We start from the raw sequence: 23,419 nt of genomic DNA, 5'->3' as shown, positions 1-23,419 counted from the left end.
TTTAATTTAAATACTAGCTGAGTGCAGTATTCCTTTTCTTCTCTCTCTCTCTTTTTTTTTTTGTTTTGTTTTGTTTTTTGTTTTTGTTTTTGGTTTTGGTTTTTTTGTTTGTTTGTTTGTTTGTTTGTTTGTTTTTTCCCAAGACTTCATTTATGGTTTTATTTAAACCTGAAGTTTTCATCCTATCTGCATTTCACTCTGGTGATATGTGATGACTCTACTCCTGCCAAATGCAGCGATGGTGAAGAAAGGGTTTTTAGGTTTTACTTTAAATCTGATTTGAGAGTTCTCCTTTAAGTACCATTACATTTATTTCATTTTCTTTTTCCATAAGACCAGATTACCTTTAGCCACTTCCTCTGTGTCCTAGAAATCCTCAGGTTTTAGCTTCAGTTTAGTGTTAAGACTCGTTTCTGTAAAATGTTAGCAGATCGAAACACACCCTGATGGGCCAGCATAGGGATTTTGTAGCTTTACAAATCAGAATTTTTCTCTGTTCTTTCGAAGTCACTATCCCCTCTTGCTCTTGTTGGGTAGCTCGTGCATTTGTCTCTGCTCAGCAGAAACTCCTTGCTGTTTGTTACTCACAGGTTAACTCATCCCTAAAATGTCCCAATGTCCCATTTGGAAAACTGGCGCAGTGCTGACATCCTTGCCTCACCATAGAGCCTTGAGATTTGCTAAGTAGGCATTGATTTTGTTTAAGATGTCTGCCTTTGTTTCCAGTTCTCTTACTAGTACTGTCTGGACATCTCAGGAAAACAGGTCTGCAAAATTCTAGGTGCCACACGATTTGTGCCTCTGGGCAATTAAGAACACAAATGCTGCTGTCCATAAGAGCTTACAGTCTCTCTCTCTCTGTATGCTGAAGTATATATGATGTCTTTTCAAGGTGCCATGCAGGCATAACCAGGTTCGATCTTTGAAGCAAGGTTTTCAGTAGATAAGAAGGCACTAGTTGAGAGGTGTCAAAATCAGTGGAGATGAGATTTTAATTGTTCACGCTCACAATTTAATTAGATCTTCGGCAGAGGTTTGGCAATGTAGACAGAACGAAAAGGTCAGATTTGGAGAGGTTTTGTAAGAAGTGGCATCAGAATTTAATCACACTGGAGGAGTGAGTCATGAGAGGAAGTCTAGTCAATTAGGAAGGTGAGATTGGCAGGACAGATTTCGCTTTGAAGTTGGGTAGGTAGAGAAAGGGAAAGACTTCAGGAAAAGATCAGGAGCTCAGTTTTGAGCATGATCTACGTTAGCAAATAGTAGATTACTAACAGAGAGATGTCAGAGAGAGGCCAAAAGTTTGGGTGGTTGATGACTCTAGGCTTAAAGACACCTTGTTTTCTGTATGATTGTTAGTATACTCTGTCTAACCAAGAAGAATATGGATTTGTCACAGAGGATGACTCAAAACTGTCTCATACATATATGTTAGCATGATTCTTACTAAGTGGATTTAAACTGAATTTTGAGAGGTCATGATGCAGAAGAAGAAGGATGTGACCAGAATTAAAACGTAGTAGCACCATAGGACTTGATAGTTTCCAAGTCACATCTACTTGGATTACTGTGCCATGCCTTAATACACATGTGGCAGACTAAACTAACCATACCTAAGGGAATTAGTGAGAGTTTAACTCAATCCACTAGCAATTAAAGCAATGTAGAGCCATCAGAATGAAATACACTATGACTGAAGTTTCAAGAATCTTCATTAAGAATATGTCCATTTTAATGTGCACCTCTCCTTTTGAGCAACTGTGGTCTGTAGACATGAGCCCCATGTAGCCCCATGTACACCACACCTCTGTACACAAAAGTGCCATACTAATGCAGCATTGGTACCTGGAGTTGTTTAAGATCTCTTCTTCAGCTCACTAATTGCATTTCAGCTGTGGTTGGGCTGAAGGCAGCCCATGAGGCACAGTGTCCTACTGCTCATATTTGAACAGTTGCTGAAATGTGGTAAATCATCTACCTGCCTGTTAATAGGAGGTTATATATTATCCTGTACAAGGCTTTGGCTACTCTACAGGGATACGCAACTCATATGGCCTGGACATCGCCTGTAATATTTCATGGTTCCTTTTCAAGACAAGCATGGAAAAGGGGTCGTGTACCCATCATTTTTCTTTAAATAATGAGTATCACTTTTTTTTCCACTTTCGTTAAGCATTCTGCAAGTCTATACATCTGGGCATGGGGATAAATGCTGTCTTGCCTCTCTTCTCATCTATGTTTCAATTCTTTCTTGCTTCAGACAGCACATAGCATATTTCATCCTACAGGAGCCCCAAACACTCTCAAATATGACAGTTATACTTCACATACTAGTGATTTAAATAGAAATTGGGAAAAAAATAGCAAAGTCTATGGAAAAAAACAGTTAGGGATGATCCCTTATTTATGAGATATATGTGTAAGTATGATCTCCCTACAGAAGAGTCCAGAGCACCATTATATGCTTATTCACTGGAAAATAATGCTTCCTCTTCATATTGCCATGTAGATGGCATGTTAGAGCAAGCAGATTTTGTGGTGAAATCTATGTATTGGACTTTGCATGCACAGAGTTTAGTTTAGGAGCCAGTTTTGTGCTTCCACCATTAAACAGCACTTCATATGCAACCATGCATTACCTCCCTATTGTCTCCATAGGGAATGGGCTATGGTCAGCACACTTATCACTTGCTGGAGCTCTCCAGCCAAAGTAGTATCTGCACCACACTGACTGTGAGATCAGACAGGCTCCACATAAGCACATAAGGGCTGCAGACTCTTTTCCTTTTTTCACCATTAACTTTTCAGCCACAAGTCAGAAACCATCACAAAGATTGCTGGAGACCTTTACAAATCCTCTCTGCAGAGAAAGGGGTTTGTCTCACATCCATCATTGCAGGGTGGCTGAAAGGAGAGGAAATTTTAAGTCTCATTATGCAACCAATGAGGAATAAGGCGATTTTCTTTCAGTAAGCTGTAGGTTGAGGCACATGTTATTCATCACCTGCAGCATTTTTGCACAAAGCCACCAGTGTACAAAAAAACAGCGTTTTACAGACTCATAGATGTTGGTTTAGTGGGCACAGAGGTGATGGGTCGACAGTTGGACTAGATGATCTTAGTGCTCTTTTCCAACCTCAATGATTCTGTGGTTCTATGAGAAATACCATGCAAATCCTGGGATAGTGAATTTTCCAACTACAGGCACACACTGTATGCAGCCTGACCTTCTGGCGGTATAGCAAATAATCAAAGGAGTCTTCTGCAAACCTGCTTGTGATTAATAGATAAAAAGAGGTTGGCCCACATTCAAAAACTGAGACTATTTAAGTAAACTGGGGCTACGTCATGGAATATTTTCAAACAAGTCCAAAGGAGCTCAGGCACACGGGGAAGCACAAAGCTCCGAGAATTTTAACATTTCAAAGGTTCTGCCCCTAAGCATTTAGCTTAGGACTGGACACAAGCAATACAAACACTGAAGCGGTTATCACTTTGATAGCAAACTGGGCAAATCACCAGATGATGATTTATTTTGGCTGCCAGAGGAGGGATGAGACAAGCAGGTGCAATCCATGTGCCAGCAATTCCACAGGGCAGGATAGAGTCTGTTGTAAAAGGCAAGTGCAAAATAAAATAACTCCCAGCAAAACCAGAGAGGTTGAAGTGAATAACTCGCTTCTTCACTGATGTGTGGTTCACATGCGTTCAGATTTACTGTTTGAAGACCCCAAGTAAAAGTTGGAGGCAGTCAAACCCCAGAGCACCAGGAGTGCTTAGTGTTTCTCTTCTCAGTGAGCGTGACCCTGGTAGTTAGAGTTAATTGAGGAAGACTGTGCTACTTCTGAATGTTTACAGCCTAGATCAACTAGCGCTGAAACTGAATGCTGATCACCTACCTGCTGAGGAGAGATTTGGGGATTAAAACTGGACTAAACACTGGACTGATTTGGAGGAAGAAAGCTTACTCAGTCCAAATGAATGAGATTGAGAAGTCCTTTTGTAAGGTGGAGAAATCCTTGTGCAAGGTGGAAATATCCTTCCTGCAGCATCCTCTGTCAGCACAGAGTTAAGAACAGACACAAACTCAAAGCAATTTGGCAAGAACGATAATCGGAGCAGTCAGGACTTGTCATCAGCATACTGGCCACTGCAAAAGAGTGATTACATAGGAAGACACAGGCAATTATCAAAGACTAATTGCTTATTGTTGCTAGAACTATATTTTAAATGTGTTTTTCTTTTTAATTGCTTTCAGAACAAATAAAGTGTCCTTAATTCAATCGTAAAATGTTTGGGAATGGGAAGCCTGCCAGAAATTGAGTAGCTCAGAGGTCTTGTGAAAGGAGCTGCCTCTTTCAGTTGCCCACATTCGTGCTCAACCATCCCATCCTCTGCCAACCTCCCTGTTTTCAGGGCTGTTTTCCTGAGTTGGGTGTATGTCTGTGTCTTGATGGTGGTTGCAGTAGTTCATGCATATGTTTTCCTGTGTTTTTATTTGTTCCTATTCAAGGGTCATGACCCAAAGAGGAGCTGAACTTCTCAGGTCCAATGAGGGATTTGAATGAGCAGGCTCTAAACTCACTGGGCACTTTCCAGAATGGGGCTGGGAATGTCTGACAAGGTGAAATACTCATGCAATTTGAACCTGTTACAATAACAACATCTGTATACCTCTGTGCTCTATTGCTGCTGAATGCTATGAAATTATGGAGGGGTCAGATTTGGCTCCACTGGTTTCCATTGTATGAAAATAACAATGAATGAACAAGTGAACAGGAAGATGCTATTCCAAGTAAAGATGCTGAGGGCTACTGTGAAGAGCAGATCCAAACTGCATTCAGAAGATTTTATGTAAATAGCTAAAAGACTCTCATGTTATTAAATAACTATTCAGCTTTTTCATGATGAGAGTCACAGGGAACACTGTTTATTTATTCATACAAATATCTTTTGTATGGATGTATTCAACTCTGAAAATACTGCAGGACTTCATAATGGACAAGCAAATGTAACCAATGTTATATCTCTGTGTGCAAATAATTTGCATGAATGGTTCAGAAAATGAAAGGAAACTGGTCCACATGAGGGACTGCAAGTATGAGCAGGGGAAACAGAATCAGTGTTTAGGTTCATTTACCAGAGGAATCATAGATTAGAGCCATAGAATCGCTAAGGTTGGAAAATACCACCAAGGTTACCTGGTCCAACCATCACCATACCCACTAAATATGTCCCTCAGTGCCACATACCCTTTTTCAGTGCTCTTTTAGGACAGTTAGAAGCAAAGCTGGGCTGGGCAGACATTTTAGTCAGCACGTTGAGTTTGGTGAATACAGAATAACCGAATCACTCTGAGAGACTTTCACTGCAGCAGCTCCGCCTTGGGCTTGTGGTCTTTGGCTCTCCTCTATTGAAGTGCCTGATAGACTTTATCTGGAGACATTGGTGCTGATGCTGCTGCTTTCCCTCCTCCTCAGATCTTCCTGATCAGGATGAGTAAAAATTGTATTTCAGAACAGTTTGAACAGCATAGAAAAATCTTGATTGAAATTCCTCAAACCATCACAGCACAGCTAAGCAATGCTTACTTTGCTGGTCTTGAAGATCTCTTCTACCACCTGTGTGAGATTTATTTGGCATCCCTTGCCTGGAGTTTTGTTCATGGACTTGTTTGTGCAAGGCCATGCCGCTGTGAGGAATTTGCTGGGAGCCCTGAGCCAGGTTTCCCTCTGTAGAGAATGGCAGAGGTTAGCATATCTGCATCAGCTGGGATTCAGCATCCAGTGTAAAAGCGAATATCTAGCGGGAATTTCTTTGTGTAAAGATGAAACACAGCGTTGCCTTCCTCTGCAGCCTGTTTTTATTTTTAAATTAACCCAAACCTGAGGAAGGAACATAAGCCGTGCTGAAATATACATTTCCATTGAGACTGTGTGTTTGTGTGCAGCTTTCCAAAATTAAGCTTGCACAGTGTCAAATGGGGAGTTGGGTGTGGAAATGCAATTAGCTGTGACTTGGAGCTCTTATCCAAATGGGCCAACGAGTGCAAGTGCTCACTTGGAAACTTGACCAAGTGGCAAGGACTCCTTAATGTGCATCAAAATGAGCAGAGTAAATAAAGCAAAATGTTAATAATATTTCATATTCATTTCCAAACTACTCCTTTGGGTGATGTAAACTGAAGTGCGCTTGGCAGGTGATGTTAAATGATGCTTTTCCTGTGGAATGGAAGCTGTCTTCCCTCTAGGAGCATTTGTGCTTTTCTGGAGAGTTTTGAGATCCTGAAGGGAAGACATTATATATAATCTGATGTTATTTTCACATTGTTGTCTCCCAGTCTTCTTCTGATGTAAGTAACAGGCAGTCTGACCTGGTGCCTGGTAGCCCTGCCTAGAGCAGGGGGGGGTTGCAGCTGCATGATCTTTAAGGTCCCTTTCAAAGTAAGCCATTCTATGACTCTATGAAGTCAGCATTGCGTATCAGGTGGGCCATGGAATATTTTTTCCAATGGGTAAGTGAGTTCATAGAAATCCTGAAAGGCTTGGTTAAGGCTCTCAGTGAAAGAAAACAAGGCTTTCTGTTCTTCACTACCTTTCAGTCATTGCAGGGTAATGCTGGCACCTAAGGATGTTTTCCGTGGAGAATGTATGTAGGCAAACAAGCAGGAGGGAAAAAAAATAAAAGGGGGGAAAATAGATAGAAAAAGGAGAAAGAAAAAAGGAGAAGCAGAATTGTGTTGGCTTGTTAAAATATCTAAAAGGATTTTGCTTTTAATTAGGAGATTGCTTGGCCTTTTTCCACAGCAAGAGGTTGGAACTAGACAATGTTTAAGATCCAACCCAAGCCATTCTATGATTCTGTGATTCTCTAATTCTAGTTATGATTATTTATTTTTCATGTGATGGCCTGAGTTTCAACTCCCACCTTTCTTATGTAGCTTATTTATGTTGTTTACACTCAACTCTTTCCTTTAATTTTCTGAAGTAGTATTTGTCTTGTTCCTGAATCTTGGGAAGCTGGATATATGGCCACCACTGTCTTCTGTGTGAGCGACTGTTTCTTCTGATTCAGAGCTCCTGTATGCTGAAACCAGTAATGATTCACTCTCACAGCAGTGGTGTGAGCAGTCTCAGCTTTTACATGCCATCTGTGTTACTGAGCTGAATCTGCAGAAACGGGACCCTGTGCACATGGCTTTTCCTCTGTTCACAGATGAAAATATTAAAGCAAATCCGTATGGTCCATGAGATGTTTTCTGTGTCAGGAAGGGAGTGAAGCTGCCTGTCAAACCAAGCTGTTCCCTCCGATGAAAGGAGACTGTTTTTAAACACTCCTTTCCATAGTATTTTGCACGCCAGCCATGTGTGTTTTCTCTTCTGACATCTCATTGAGCTCCTTGGCTGCGGTACTGCGAGAAGGAAGGGTGTGCTGGGAGGGAAGGAAATAATCTCCCAGTATGTACACAAACTCATGTGCGCACATACTCTTAAATCAATCTTAAATGAATTGATTTTTTTTTTTTTAATGAATATGGAAGAAAATTAATCTGGTTGAGTCAGGCTTAATTGCTTCCCTTTTGTTTAGATTTTCTATTTTTGCACAAGCAGTGCTGTGAGCTATTATTAGCTACAAAGGTGGAGATAGAGGGCAAAGGGCTCATTTATAATTCCTACAGCAGAGCACTGAATTTTAAAGCTAAAAGGCAAGTTGATGAGCAGCTTGAAAACACAGATTCATCCACTTAGCTTGCTGAGTGTTTCTGAAGGCTCATGCTGGTCCAGGGAGCTCTCACAGCTGTGGGACCTGCTGGCTGAAGGAATGAGTCAAAAAGAGATGTATTTGCAAATGAAAGCACTCACCTTGAGGGAGAAGCTTGAAAACAAGCTGCTTTAGGCTCATGAACAGGTATTAATGCGTCATTTTTGAAAGAAGCAACTGGACTTTGCTTCTCAGGCCGGAAGCTGAGAAGCACTAAGATTGTATGCACACATACAAACTCAATTTTGTGATTAAAAAAAATCAGTCAGTTAAGTTTGGAGTGTATCCCAGGTAATGGGATACCATTACAGCCACCATCTGCTTCCAGGATCTCGGGGCAATCCCACAAGAAGCAGTTTGATCACGTTGGGCAGGAGATCCTGCAGCGTTAGGGTGTGCTATTGCAACAGGGGAGCTGGTTTAGTTGGCACTTTTAGTGATGGGTGGACGATCACACTAGATGATCTTAGTGGGCTTTGATTCTATGATTCTGTGAAGACAAGCCCAACCTCAATCAGTTTTTCTCACCCTTTCCTAAAATGCAGTGGCTATTGCAAACTCCTTTTCCTTCTCATCATTGTGAGCTGGGCATCTGCTTTGGGAAGGGGAGGGTTTTGGCATAGGGACCATTCCAACTGGGACACCAGGATGGAATTTGGATGGCTACAGCTTGAGCACTGCAGGGTTTCCTCTTCTGAGCCACTTGGATTTGGGATGTGCTGCTGCATGGGGAAGCTTTGGTCAATGAGAAGTTTTCAGTTTTGCTAATCTCACCTCTGGAATTAATGTCCCTTTCTGACTACTTTCTTTGGCACTAGTTCTTTTTCTTTAGTTGCTATACTGAAGCTTGTTCAGTTTGCCATGCTAAAGAGCATCACGAGAATATGCATCATTTTGTAGTTTTTCTTCTACGGCAACAAAACAAAAATAAGCTTAAAAATAAAAATAAAAATGAATCACCTCAGTATAAAATGTTTTTCTCCCTGAAAGTTCCTGAAGCATAAAAAGAGTTTCTTTTCTTGAAGAGGAGATATTACTAATGTAAATGTGGTGCTGTTGGCAGAGGAATAATATGCTGTCTATCATAAGGCAGGCGACTGAGGAGGAGCTGGAGTGGTGGAAATGCCTCTTGGGCATGTGAGATTGTGGGGATAGGTATTCACAGAGAGGACGCTTTCTTACATGTGCCCAGGGCTTTCTCTTATCTATGAACATGAACCCACAGTGAAATAGAAATGTTCCCATATTAATAGTGCATCGGAGATAGCCCTCATCTGAAAAACACAGTAATACTGCACAACTGGGAGCCCTTTCGGAGCAGGGAATTGGACTAGCAATTTCATAGTGTGTTAGTAACAAAACATTTTGGTTCTGTATAAGCAAATGGCAAGGTTAATGGACACATCACTCCGGCTGTCATTGTCCCAGCAGTAACCAATTTAGAGGCCCTATATTTTTCTGCTATTCCAGTAAGGGAAATAAAAGTAGAAAGTTAAAAATAGAAATCCCAATATGAATTAAAGCACAAAGAGTGAACAAGCTTGTAGTATCGCTGTATAATTTTAAAATCCTCTTTTTTTCCTTATTATCTGGATGATAATATAGGTGTTACACTGCAAATTCTGGCAGTGTCTATCCTGCTCCAAAAGGTCACCTTGATACAGGAAGATGTATTTTTGGCTGTAACGTGTGAGCATGGACACACAGCCCAGGATCTATCCAGCCTCAATTTGTATTGGTGACTCCTGTTTAGACTTCCCTTCACCTAATGCTGCTTATGGGTAAGAGATGCATGAGAAGTGTCCATGGCTTTGGCTTTTAGGAGGAGGTTAAATGGAGCTGGTTAAAAGATTTCTTCTGGTGCCTTTGAATGGAGCATAGTTATTTCTTTTTCATTGCTCTCTCAGCTTCGACGGATATCAAACCTTCATGAGCTGGTTGTTGCAAGTCAGTTCCTGCAGTACCATTGTATACAACACTGCGGCACTAACTTTCCTAAGGTTAACTGTCATAGGATCTCATAATCATGGAATATCATGAGTCAGAAGGGACCCAAAAGGATCGTCGAGTCCAACTCCACACTGGACCACCCAACTGTTACACACTCTTGGTTTCATTTAGTTTATTTTTTGTTGCTAAGTTTCCTAATGATTAAAAATTAATACTGTTTCCAAAGCAGAAGCCAAACCGAATGTGGAATTATCTTCTTGCTTTACAGATATCCTCGTCGATGGCAAGCTCTGCGACTGTGACGTGGTGGTGGACTGCAAAGTGGGTGACCCAGTCCCACTGCAAGTGAAGCTGACCAACTGGAGCAAGCACAGCGTGGGACCCTTCGCGCTCACCATGACGCCCTACCAGGATTACCAGAATGGGGTGCACAACTATGAGCTGCAGGATGCCATCACTTTTGTGGGATCCAACACCTTCTACATCGATTCTGTAAGTTTTTCTGTCGAAGGTATCACTGTTCTGGATGACGTGTATTTGCATTAAAAAAGTTTCATTGCTTAATTGTGCTTTATAATGCAGATTCATTTTTCAAAAATGCCTGTTGCTAAAAGTACTGTGGGCTTAGGGAGGTAGAACCATCTCTCTGAGATGGTTTGAGACTGTAATTGCCTGTACTGTAAGCCACCAGCAAACTATTGGAGTCAGTAACTTTTGGTCACTCCAGATTTGGCAAGATGTGAATGAGTAACTTAGAAAAAATGTGTAATATCATACTGCCTGTCCCGTGAGCCATCCAATGCAGCCTACAGTAATAGGTTTTAAGTAACTTCTTCTCTTCAGTGCATGAGAATTAGTCCCCTAGGCTAAGCCAAGGAAATCATCAGATCAGTTTTAGTTAGATCCCAAGGAAGGAAAAAATAAAAATGCTAAACATTAATGACCAGAAAGATGAGCAGGTTCATTTCCTGGTCTCTTAGCTTTATTTTTACTATGAAAATAAAGAGAAATAGAAATGCAAAACTGCACTTAAAATCGTACAAAAATTTCTTATTTAAAAATAATTTAATTTTTAAATTTTCTCTCAAATTGTTATTTTGAAATTTTTTGCTTGTGAAACAAAACACTGAAAATAGCTCTTGAATATAACTACTCTCTCTTGCATCCTTTCCCAAAAACCAGCAATGACAAAAAATCAAAGGGATGAAAAACATGAACTATATGACAGAGTGGAGTAAGCAGTATCTCTAACTTATAAGCAAGAGGGGAAGGATGACTGTTTAGGATTGTGCTTCGGACCTTTGCTTAGGTCAGCTCTTCACACTGCTAATAAAATGTACCTGTCAAAACTGAATACTTAGGTGAACCTTAGTAAGAAAGGAATTAAAGGTTAACCACAGGGACAGTCACTGTGCGTAATTTTCAATTACATACCATGGGAAGAAAATATTTCTAGAAGATAATGAGCGTGGAATAAACCATCAGCTTGAATGTTAATGGATTAGCATCCATATATTCATAGCTGAATAATTGAGATATGTCAACAGAAATAATCAAGAGGCAGCTTCCTTTGACTCCATTTCTGACAATGTGGGTTTTTTAATGTGAGTGGCACTGTGTGGATATCCAGCTGCCTAAGGGCTGACCCTCAGGGCTAATGAGGGAAAAGGGAGGCATCAGCATATATTCCTGCCTTCTGATTGAGTCTCCTATGGGCAAGAAGTCACGGGGTCACATCTCTTGAGCTGCCCAGGCAGTCTCCTCATACGTTACACTCCCTGTATTCAGTATTTAGACATTTTCACCGTAAACACAGTACCCAGAAAGTAAAAAATGGAGTTGTTTTCTGATGTTTGTCCTCCTTTTCATCCAAAAGGGTGAAATGAAGAGACTGTTTACTCTCCGACAACAAGTGCTGTACTTCACATTGTACAGTGTTGATACATGTCCTGCACAGGCTGCTAATGAAAATGCTTAGTCACATTTCTTTGAGGCATAGAGCCCCGATCACAGAAGAAACTTCTTCAAACAGTGGATCTAATGCTGTCAGAGGCCCTTTCATCCCCTGTAATAACTAATTCAGTAATGGAAAAAATATTTCAGAAAGCAGCACCTGTTTTGGGGACAAGAATAAAGTCCTGGTTTGTGCATTTGATGCTTCAGGGAAGAACGAACATATTCACAATTGTGTTCATGCTCCGTGTTTGACAGACGTTCAGACACTGGTAAAGAAGCTGAAGAAGCTCATAGTTGGATGACATGAAAGAGATTCTCTGTGTCTTTTTTTATAAACTAAGCTGAGACTTTGGATGAGATACCCAGCTGGTGTAGCTCCATGTTATCCTCTCAAAGCTATTAAACACGTGCTCATTATTTTTATATACTGAGGTTGCTGGCACATGATTATTATGTTGTTTAATGGAAGTGCCTTCAAATGCTGCCATCTCCCAGTTTTGCCCCTCTGCAGAAAGATGCTCCCCTCTTCTGCAGGAGTGATGCTGTGACTATGTGTGGCTGTGCAAAGTTGGCCAGTTTATCCCAAACTACATTCGTCAGCAGTTTGAGCTAATTGGGCTGACATTACATTGACACTAGCAAGGAGGTGGTGACATGATTTATTGCATTGCCGAGCCGGGTGGGAGGGAGGATGAAGAACTAGTGTGTGCTTTGGTGTAACAGTAGTGTGTGGTCAAAAACAAATGGAAACATCAGGTATTACAGCAAGATACTTCTAATACCCTAGAAATTTGGTCTTTTGTCATGATGATGGAGAAATAGCAACAGTATTGGTGCTCAGTTGAATGTGACCTCTCAGGAAAAACAAAATAAAACATCTCTCTGCTTTCCTAAGTATTAGCTTATTGTAAGGCCTAATGCCTTAACACTGAACAAATCACAATTTTTTTGTTGTTATTTCTAGACTAAAAAGTTTCAAACCATTTTTCTGCATCTATTTAGAAGACGAAGAATGCATGCAGGAATGTTTAGCGCACATACAGTGCTCCACATGTATGAATGAACAGAGGTTTTTTTTAAGGGTAAAAGTCACACAATTTTGTTTCTCACTTTCTTGTCACGTAAAGGTAGATGATTTCTCTTGAAGGTAGTGCTTATTCATCTCTCTGTGATCCCACTTCCATTCAGAGCAGCAGTCTGCACTTGTGTCCCAGAGGCTCTGCTAGGATACACTACCTCAAAAAGCAAAGTCCTCTGCTCAAAATTTTAAAGAATATTTAGATATTTACATACATTTTAAATCACATAAAGCCTTTATTTTTAAAATTAACTTTTAATTTGATTAGCCTTACCTTTCTTTGTCTAGCAGAAAAGGTGACTTCATTGGTTATCATTTAGATAGTGTACATTTTTTTAGAGTGAGGTTTTGAAACACGAGGTAACATTGATGGATGCCCACCCATTCAAATTCTTCTGCATTTATTTATTATCTTGCTTTGCAATCTGAAGTTTAACTTTAGCCTTATTATTAAAAATCCTTTTTTCTTACCAGTATTTTGACTAGTTGATTGATCAGACAGAGCTACTTCTTGCCAAATTAAAAAAATGATACGCTACGGAGATTCCTGTAACTACCAATAATTCGTCTTCCTTTGTTGTTCCTGCTTTTGCCATTACTGTTCTCAGGCAGTTTTTTTTTAGGTGTGTTATCTCTCAGTAGCTCAGATGAGTGGTAGTGGAAGATGAGGAAGAACTCATTAGGAGATGGTCATTTTGAATCAGCTCAGAAGCTATGACGAACATTTGCTCACTTCTGGCAGGTCCTCTGTGGCCCATCTGGCCAAATTAGTTTTCTTGGCACTTCTGCTCGCACTGTAAACTCTCTGGGGGCATCTACAGTAGCTGGCATGAGCCCTAATCTCCAACTGAGTTGCTTCAGTACTACAGCAGTATAAATAATTAGTAGTTAGTTCTCAGGGATCAGTCCCACATGGCAGCCTGAATCGGGGAAGGATTAGGATGGAGCTAGAAACTTAATTTTTCTTCTGTCTCGGAGGAACTTTTCTTTCTTGAATCTTCAGTCGTGTTTTCCGGGAGCGTAAGCAAGGTCTACATGCAGAGGATTTAGTGGAATTATAGTAAAATCTCTTTGGACTCTGTGGCTTGATTGAGCAAGCATGCGTGTGTACCATCATTCCAGACTGGGGCAACATACAAGATAGTGCCTGGGTGGTGAGACTGCCCGGCCTGCATGCTGCTAGATCAATCAACAGTACAAATTCAGCTTGGATCAGGCATGACTGTGCAGTCCTTATGTTTCTCTCAAACTAGCTGAGTCACTTGGATGGTGAATGTCAGCTCCAGTGGGTTACATCCAACTTGTGTACACATCTGTGCAAGGCCTGCGGCATCCCTTCGTGGCCACTGAGTCACCAAGGCCAGTGGAGTTCAGGGAATATTTTGCTTCATTCTGTGTCTGACACCTACATTTTCTCAGATGAATCCTTTTGTTGAACAGATGGCTCAGATGTATTTATCCATTTTATGGATTTTTAGGTGGTTTAGGTTCCAGACTGAGACATCTGAACAAGGAGGTGTCTCCATGGATGCTGGCTGAGCTCTCATTAGGCAAAAGAGCCTGCTGTCCATGGAGCCTGTCTCAGCCTTACACAGATCCCAGCACAGATCCTAGGGATGTGATTCAGTTGCCTAAAACTAGGTATCCTCCATCATGGGTGTCCAACCTTTTGACTTGCCTGAGCTGCACTGAGCAGAGAGGAATTGTCTTGGTCTTCTTATAAAATGTATAATATAGTTAAAGTATATAAATAACAAAACTTTTTAAATTCTCAAATATTTACCTTAAAACATAAAAGAGAAACAAAACCATAAAATCAGTGGGATGTTTGACCTTGTTTTTTGTGAAACTAAAGCATCAATCTTGTTCGATGGCAGTGATTGCAATTCTCAGTGAGTTGTCAAGGTGTTCATCAGAAGTTTTTGATGAAATTTTGTTCTTCCTGTACTTCTCCTTGAAAACAGTTTGTCTCAAATGTGTGTACTGCCAAAAAGCGATGACATTCTCTTGAAGGCCAACTCAAAACACACTGAGCTACCATTGTATTAGATACTAGAAGAATAAATACTTTGTTTCCTTAACCAGCCACTTACCACAGCCAGTAGACCTTGAAGGGAAAATTAATATGGATGCTTTGGAGGTATTGCCAGCGTGGCATTAAAACCAAAGGTCTGTGAACCTTTATAATTGTATGAAAATTACTAACCAATCACCATGAGGAAAATGGACTGAAATTTTTAACTTCTGTGTATAAATGTTGTGCACATACATAGTTCAGAGTGTGCATCTGATCTGCAGGAAACCATTTAACACCAAGGTTTGTGCAACCCTGAAATAAATAAGCAATGTCTTCTGATTGTGTGATGATTGACTTATTGCACATGGGGCAACATATCTGCTTTTCAGACAGTTGTGACTGTGAAGCAAGGGATGTCTTTCTGTGGTAAGAGAGGTCTTAGAAAAACCTAGTAAAGACACATGATCAAATTTTTGAGTTGATTATCTCATTGCACTTTATCCATTCCATTTGAAAACCTGTAGGTTCTGTTTGTTGGCTGAAAACAGAGTTGCAAATATACTAAAGAATTTACGATTATTTCAGCAGCCATGAAACCTATTCTCAAGTTCCTTTGTCAGAATGGAAAGCAAGGCTGCACCTTCTTTACTGTTCACAGTGCCTTAGCTCATCCCAAAATGTTATGAGGTATCTATGTTTTGACAGCTGGAGGCTGGCCAAGTAGATCATTCTGTGATCTACTTACCAGTTAGCTCTGCTGGCTGTGCTGAATGTATGCCTACTGTAGTAGGATCTTGGATACGTAGAGTGCATGGAGACACCAAAATGTGTGTTGTTTACTCTCAAAACGAGTCCTGTGTGCAGTATAGCAATCAGTTTCGATCTGGCCCCTAACAGGCAGATCTGGTCACATACCACTACCTGCCTCGCTGATTCTTCCCACTTACAGTGAAAAAAAAGGATGAATGCTGCAGGGACTGCTACCACATAGGCAGAACTTGAAAGAGATGAAGAGACTGTATTGATGCTGATGTGCCTGAAGACACAACATTTCCACCTGTCAAGAGCTATGATCAATGCTTTAACAGATATTTTTCCATGGGGCAGCCGGATGAGGAAAAAAAAAAGGTCTGGGGGCTTCATTTGCTGCTCACCTCCACCCATTACTTGCATTAATGCTTGCCTCTGTCCTTCTCTGCATGCATCAGTTCCACAAAAATAAGGCAGGCAGCCCTATCAGGAGGAAAAGGGAGCAGGAGGGGAGACTGTTTGATGTTCTGCATGTCCAGACGCAATGCCAGAGGGCACACACTTGTATCCAGAGAGGAGGTGAGATGCCAAGGACGTGGGTCAGTACAGCAGCTGTGACTGCTCTCATTACTCACTAGGATGATACGCTGCTGACACAAGTTTGCTGTAGGTCAGCAAAAGTGATCGGCACCAAAGCCAAAGGGAGTCTGGGCCCTGCCAGCTCTGATGATACCAGTGCTTGTGAAAAGACAGGTTCTGGTGTAGGAGCAGGATTTTAGGCAGCAAAGCAACCTAGTATCCCAGGTGGCTGTAAGGGGTACATGCCTGCTGGCTAAAAGACTCAGCAACAAAGGTCCAAAAAAGCCTGGAACAGAAGCAAACAGCACATTTCCCAGTGATGTCCCTTGCTAACATTTTTTCCCCTGATTCCGATCAAGTCATGCACACCTGGGCAGCACAGTGCTTCTGGATGTAATGCCAGAGTTTCCTTGGTGGTTGGGTTTGGGTCTCAGCTTGGCTGACCAGGTGTTGTGTCACTGTCAATTGGAATCAGCTGTGGACTCTGTATTGTGATGGATGCTGAAGTGTTTGGGGAGGACCAAAGAAAGCCCGTTACCAATAAATATTAATTAAAGTAAAAAGAAAATACATGCACACAAGCCTGCCTGGGAGAGTAGGGATGGCCCCAAGTGATATCTTGAGAAATTATCAGGGTCCAGAGAGCAGAATGGAACTGGTTGGATGGTCTGGATAGAGTGAAGGGCACTACTGAAAAGCACCAGTTGCCATTTATGGAGTCTGTTCTGCTGAACTGACACAGTCTCCTCAGAATCTCTCAAACTAATTCCATCCAATGGTATGACTTTGTGCCAATTCAGCGTTTCGTATCTGCAGTGACTTTAATCTGGAAATGGATTTAACATCTTGTAGAAGCAGATGTTTATTCAAACAGTAGCACATGCTGAATAGTGATAAGTTTGATAAAGTTAAAAATTACTTGAGTGCCTTGCTGAAATGGTGGAGCAAGATATTGGCAATAAAGATATGGATCATAAATGGTTTGGTGATGAAGGAGGATGTATAAATGTAAACACAGTGCAGTGTTTAATTTGGACAGGTAAATCCCACTGTTTCGGGGATATGTCTTGCTACATTTATTTTGGTGAGGGTGAACATTAAAGATTCCTGATTAGAGTTTGCAGTCAGATTGTGTCTGAATAATAAGCAGGGGTGAATTTAGTTATTGCTAAGTTGTTAAATGGTGTTTAACCATGCGTTTAGCAAGAGTTCACAGCTATGATTTAGAACCTTTAATGTCGATTCTGATGAATGCAGTCTAAGGGAAGATGCTCCTGATTATTCAGGACATTATGAGTGGCTTTTGCCTTAAACCAAATGGACTTTGAAATCAGTGACTACTGGAGGTCTTCTGGTTTCAGCTGTGCCACAGCACTGCTGCATGACTGAATAACACAGCATTTTAATTTCTCATTTTACCATTGCTAAAATAGGAACAAGAAATTTACTTCTTTTTGTGGAACAGTAATATTGAGATGTTTAATTTATGAATGTTTCTAGAGTGCTTTGAGATAATTTTAAGGAGCTACTGGCTTGCAAAGAGCAATTATTTTATTTTGTTGCTTGTTTAATTTTACTGATTTTCACATTTGCTGTTGCAGGTAAAGCCAACCAAAGACTCTGTGTACTTTGGAGCACTTCTTTTCCTCTACACGGGCGATTTCTATCTGAATATCAAATTCCATGAAGACAACTGCAGCAAGGAGCTGCCTCTCTCCTGGTTCTGCCTTCCTAGTGTCCACATCCGTGCAATGGAGCCCGTGGCCGAAGCTGAGCTGTAAATGTGCTGTGTGCTATTTGATTAACAACAGTGTGCAGAAACGCTTGGCACATCCTCTGCTTGACCCCAGCTTGTTTCTGTCCAACCCCAGGCCACAGTCCCTATTTTGGAGGAACAGCTGAATGCTTTCTGAATTCTGATAGTCATTTGGGCAGCTGCTATTGCTAATTTAAGAGAAGGAGACATTATAACCATGCTAGAGTTTTCCTCTGATTCCAAAAAATCTTTGAAACTGCTAATATATGCATCATACTTTCATACAACCTATTGAGATCAGTGGATTTGGGAGAGCCTTAAGTGCTAAATTTAAGAGGGTTGAACTTAACCATGTGTTTGAAGGTCTCTGCTCCAACTTAAATAATCCCTTTTTAGCATTTCAACAGGAGCTGAAATTTCTGTATGAATTTCCTCCTGGCTTACACTGGATTTACATTACCCTGGGAGTGAGGTTCTCTGTCAGAATAGTTCTCAGACTTGTTGTAGTTCACTTTTCTGCTGAGTATTGGGTGTCTTTCGTGGTAAATAGGAGTAAAGATGCCTTTTCCTGTGCTACTGAAAGTAAAAAAATAGTAAATATGCCTTCAGTTATTCTGTTCACCCCCTGAGCTGAGTGCCACTTGCTCCTGGTAGAGTCACTGCCTTTGCTTCGGTAGATCTATTAAGAAATGAGAAAAGGCAATGGGAAGCTAAAGAGTTTGTCCTTGAGAAAGGAAATAAGTCAACTTCTGGGTTGCCTGGGGCTTGCCTGTAAATTCGGGCTTTCATTGTTCTGTTTTATACCATGACAACAGATTGAAATGTTTTCAGACACTTAAAGAACCACCAGAATTAATCAGCTGGCCATTCTTATCACTTTGAATCAGTTTTTGCAAACTCATCGGATCTGTTTTTTCATGCTAGTAGACTGGCTTTGATTGTGTGGTTGGGTTGTTGTTGGTTTTTTTCCCCTTCTTTTGTTTATTTTGTTGTAGTTAGTAAGACTAATTAGTAGGTAATTAAGGGCATGGAATTCCTGATTCATGGAACTCCATGATGAGTCTACTGAAGATTCAACCTGTTGTCTTTCAGAAAAATATTCTTGTAGAAAGAAACCCAAACTTTCCCTGTGTAATGCAGGGAGGTGTCTGATCTGTATGAATGAGTTTCGAACCTCTCTGAATCTTTCCTTAAATTTACAGCCTGCAGCTCTTCGTGGTAGATTAATTTCAGGGATGAATACACCAAGATGCAGCAGCAGTGCTCAAATTAGCTCTATAAGTGCAACCCCTTAGCAATTTTTTTTTAGTAGATTTCATCCTAAGGTGGACCCACCTGGTCTGGCCCATCCTGGTCATGCTTGGATAGCTGCTCGTTCTGGCTCTGCACTGTGCTCAGTTGTACTCTTAGATGTGACTGGTGCTTTCCTGAGGAATGCAACAGTGCTCAAAACTCAATTCATTGCATGTTTGCAAATGACTGTAATGTATCCATCCTCACTGTTTTATTATAAATTGAGGAAAGTATATAGCTCTAGCATGATAGCTGTGTTTCCAGTGTATACAGGGTATTATCTCCACAACTGTATTGTGATAATGTTGTCAGTGTTTGCTCCTGAGCTGTGGCTCTGTACACAGAGTGGAAATCTTCAGACTTAACATGTTGGAAATCAGAGACCAACTGAAGATTTACTAGCAGTGATGTACTGCTCTGTCAGCTGCCAGCACACAGTGTCCACTAACAGAACTCTTCCTTTGATTGCACAGTGGCTCTGGGCCAGAGTCACCCTTGGAAAGAGGGTCAAAGGCAGCCAAGCTGGGCATGTTTTTGTTGGTGGAGGTTGGTTGACTAGTTCTGTGCCATAAGGCTGAATTCTCTGTCACTGCATAGGCGTATACACAGAAAAATAGCATCCCAGGAGATCAGGAATTAAACCAGTTAATCTTTTCCATAAAAGCTTACTTTTGACATGTGTCTCTCTGCTATGTTACACAACATTGTTGCAGCAAAATCCAAATTGGGTTTCATTCAGTATTCCCAGCAGGTAATCTGCAGATGCTAGGAATACAGCTATGACTATGTAGGAACCACATTGCATTTGAAACAAAAATATTGCGAAGCAGATGCTGTGCAGTCAGGGTGCTTCAGCTTACCCAGCAAGGGATCATTTCCCAGCATGTTTTTGAGAGTGTTCTCTAAGAACAGTGGGCATTGCTCTTGTGAAGCCTGTACTGAGCTGCAACACTCCTCTGCCCTTTATACAAAGGGGTGATCCCCAGCCCACTGAAGCTGCTGGAATGGGAACAGGTTTTATTATAGCAAAAGATAGCTGCATATTTCCTAGGTTCCCAACATGCCATTATAAATCTGCCATTTATGCTCATAAATCTGTGTTTTATGAGTGAGCTGATTCTTAATGGTCTATCTGCTCATTATATAGCACACCAGTCTGTCCCTTGTCAACTTTGAGACTTAGTTGCTTTTGGCATTTATGATACCTTTCCCAATTTCCTTACACTTCTACTTGTCTTGGTGAGAGAGATGAAACACAAGAAATTCTTCCTTCTGGGGATCATTTGTGACTTGACCAGAAGTTACAGTCCGTGTAATTTGGAGAAGTGGTAAGAGAAGGCACTTGAAATGAGAATACTGCTTTTGGTTTTCTTTTTAATGGAAGCTTTCATTGGAATTGCTGTCAAGATCAGTCTTTGCAGTGGCTTGAGTAAAGGATGATACTTCCCTGATGTGCTCTCCTTTTCTGTAATGGAAAATTTGTTTTTCTTTCTCCAAACCACCCAGATATTACTTTGAATACGATGAGCCAAACTGCATTGATACACAAGCTGGTATGATCCCACTTGGTTGAATTAAATCATTCCTAATATAATCACCATTGCTGAGAGCAGGAGTTGGTTCAGTTTATGTATGCATTGGAGAAACTTAAGTTATGTAAATCTAATTATCTGAATAAATACTTGTGTTATTTCCATTTCTGCCTGTCTCTTCTTGATAGTGTTATGTTTCTTTTACTTGTAATAATAATGTATCCCTCAAAGCTGCCTTCTGTCTCTGAAAGGAGAATGTATTTGATTCCACTGTCAGCTGAGGGGAAAGAAGTGCATCACGTGAAGGGTGTCTTAGGCTTCAGTATCCTTTCCGTCCTCCACAGAAATAGCTCAAAGGTAGGAAGGAGAACCAGCTTTGGAGGTATGTTTGGGAGGACTGGTTGAAAAATCCTTCCAAGGCAGTATGTTCTCAGTGTACACCTACACCAGACACAACAAGAAACCTTTGAAGCACAGGTCATAGAAACACAGAATATTAAGGTTGGAAAAGACCACTGAGATCATGTAATCCAACCATCAACCCATTCCCACCATGCCCACTAAGCATGTCCCTCAGTGCTACATCTGCATGTTTCTTGAATACCTCCAGGGATGATGACTTCACCACACACCCTGGGCTGCCTGTTCCAATGCATCACCACTCTTTCTGATAGGAAACTTTTCCAAATATCCAACCTGAGCCTTCCCTGGTGCAACTTGAATCCATTATGTCTCATCCTATTGCTAGATACCTGCAAAAAGAGAATTGTAGAGGCCAGTAAGGTCCCCTGAGCCTCCTCCAGACTAAACGATCCCGGTTCCCTAGGATTTGCATGGACAGATGCCTTGGGAAATCACTTTATACCCAAAGACTGTGCCCAGTAGCTGTATATTAGAGGACAGACAGTGCTCCTCCTCCTGTGTGCAATTGTGCTCCCAGGTGTTCCTTTTCCTAAGCTTTTGCCAACGTGGGCTGTGTCCGTGTCCTCCTCTGGCTTCCATCTTTGCAACTGCAACAAACCTTCCTAAAGAACTGTTCAGCAGTTATTTGGTATAGGGGCAGGCATGCAAGAACAAGGAGGAAACACAGCTAAAAGGGAGTCCTGGATCCTCTGAAGAGAATTCAATGTACATCTCCATGTTCTCTGATACCTTGACTGGCTGATCTGAGCCCCTTTTTAGCATGCCGTCAGTTTGAACAAAATAACAGAGACACTGCCAGAAAGAAACCAGGCCAGCTATTGAAATAGTTCAACAACAAGCATCTTGTTAATGGTATGAGGATGTCATCACTGATTTGTGTCAGAAGCAAGGCTCTTCTGCTATCCAGTCTGCCTGTGTCCTTACAGTGCAGTCCAGGCCTATGACTGAAGCCCTGCAATGCTAACAATGGTTTGTGTATGCATTTGCCTACCATCTCCTTCCCCAACAGCTTGAATCCAAAGTACAAATGCCATGACACCACCCTTCAGGAGAAACATCTCCTGTAAGGACTTAGGCTGGGGCTGTTGGATCTTGAGGCTGTGAAGAGACAAGCTGAGTTCTATGTCACCCTCCACAGGAGGCTAGTTCAGACATATTTCTAATCCAGGATGCCATTCATGCAGCTTTTTTATCAGGTACATGGTCCTAGACCCTAGTCAAAGGCTTTCCACTCCTCCCCACACCATTGCCACATTCATCTCTGCCTGGCTGTGCCATACTGAAACCACGAAATTATTTGGGTTGAAAAGTGGTATTGCAGTACATGTGTACACATGTGGGGGCTATTGATGTGCAACTACAGCACCACATAGACTGTTGAAGTCTACAAGGGCACAGCATCCCTCACAGACACAGTGAGTGCTCTGTGGGGCAGCAAAGAGGTAAAGAAGGAGTGGGAGGATAGAAATTTCAGGGAGAACTGGTGGAGGGCTGCAGGCACGGGCAGCTCTGTGAGGTGCCCAGAGTTTGCTGAGACAAATCAAGGCCAAACGGATTATATAACTGACACAACGTTAAAAATAGGTTAGGCTGTATATTAAGATTTCATTTATAAATTGTTTATAAAGCGTTCATGAATGTTAGATGTGGTAAGCACATTATCACACAAATACTTCATGTTCCGGCGTTATCGATGGCTGTACATAGGGCAGCATAGGTATTGTAGATGGTTATGTCACTGCTCTAGAGACCAGCAGTTCAACAGCAATATACAATAAATGATTCATCAATCACTTAAACATGTATTAGGCATTTATGTGTTCTTTATAAATTGAACCTTAATACAAAGTGTGACCTTAAGAAGTGTCAAACAGGGAACTTTTTGCCTTTCATCATCTTTTTTTCACCCTAAAAAAAAATTAAAATTTCCTGGATCACCCTTTTAATAATGGTCATGCTTTCTCCGACCTCTGCCTTAAAATAGGTCAGCAGCTCCTAAGAATTACAGAAGGGTTCAGTGGAAGGAGTGTAGCGTTTGTATGTGCTCCCCTCTGCCTGCAGTCATGCTTGGTGTAGTCTTGGGGTGTCAAGCACCAAGGATGTCACTGGTACCACCTCTGATCTTGCTCAGTTGGGTGTCTGCAGATCCCTGGAGTAAGCATAAGAGCAAAGGTAATGTGAGTCTAAGAGCAGAGCAGAAGAGCTGTGAAATGAGAATTGGGCAAGATAATTAAGTTCATGAAAATAAACCCTGCAGGCAGCTCTGTGAATATTTGCTTGTGTGGAAGATGCCACCATTGCAGACCCCATGGACAAAGAAAGCA

At 41.3% G+C, this 23,419-nt stretch overlaps 1 protein-coding gene across 3 annotated transcripts in view; it reads left to right on the top strand.

Moving 5' to 3' along the window:
- TRAPPC9 (trafficking protein particle complex subunit 9) overlaps positions 1 to 20,836 on the top strand; it is a 468,020-nt gene extending 447,184 nt beyond the window's left edge. For all 3 annotated transcript variants that reach the window (XM_052703585.1, XM_052703584.1, XM_052703586.1), the window contains 2 exons: positions 9,980 to 10,203; positions 17,693 to 20,836. In XM_052703585.1, coding sequence (XP_052559545.1) covers positions 9,980 to 10,203; positions 17,693 to 17,872 — 404 coding nt within the window. In that variant the 3' untranslated portion in view covers positions 17,873 to 20,836. The remainder of the gene's footprint in view (positions 1 to 9,979; positions 10,204 to 17,692) is intronic.
- Positions 20,837 to 23,419: the final 2,583 nt, after the last annotated feature.

Source organism: Tympanuchus pallidicinctus, unplaced genomic scaffold, assembly GCF_026119805.1.
Source record: "Tympanuchus pallidicinctus isolate F22 unplaced genomic scaffold, pur_lepc_1.0 scaffold5, whole genome shotgun sequence".
In the NCBI taxonomy this organism is placed as follows: domain Eukaryota; kingdom Metazoa; phylum Chordata; class Aves; order Galliformes; family Phasianidae; genus Tympanuchus; species Tympanuchus pallidicinctus.
Note: the sequence above shows the minus strand (reverse complement) of the source record. Positions and strands in the feature narration are given on the sequence as shown.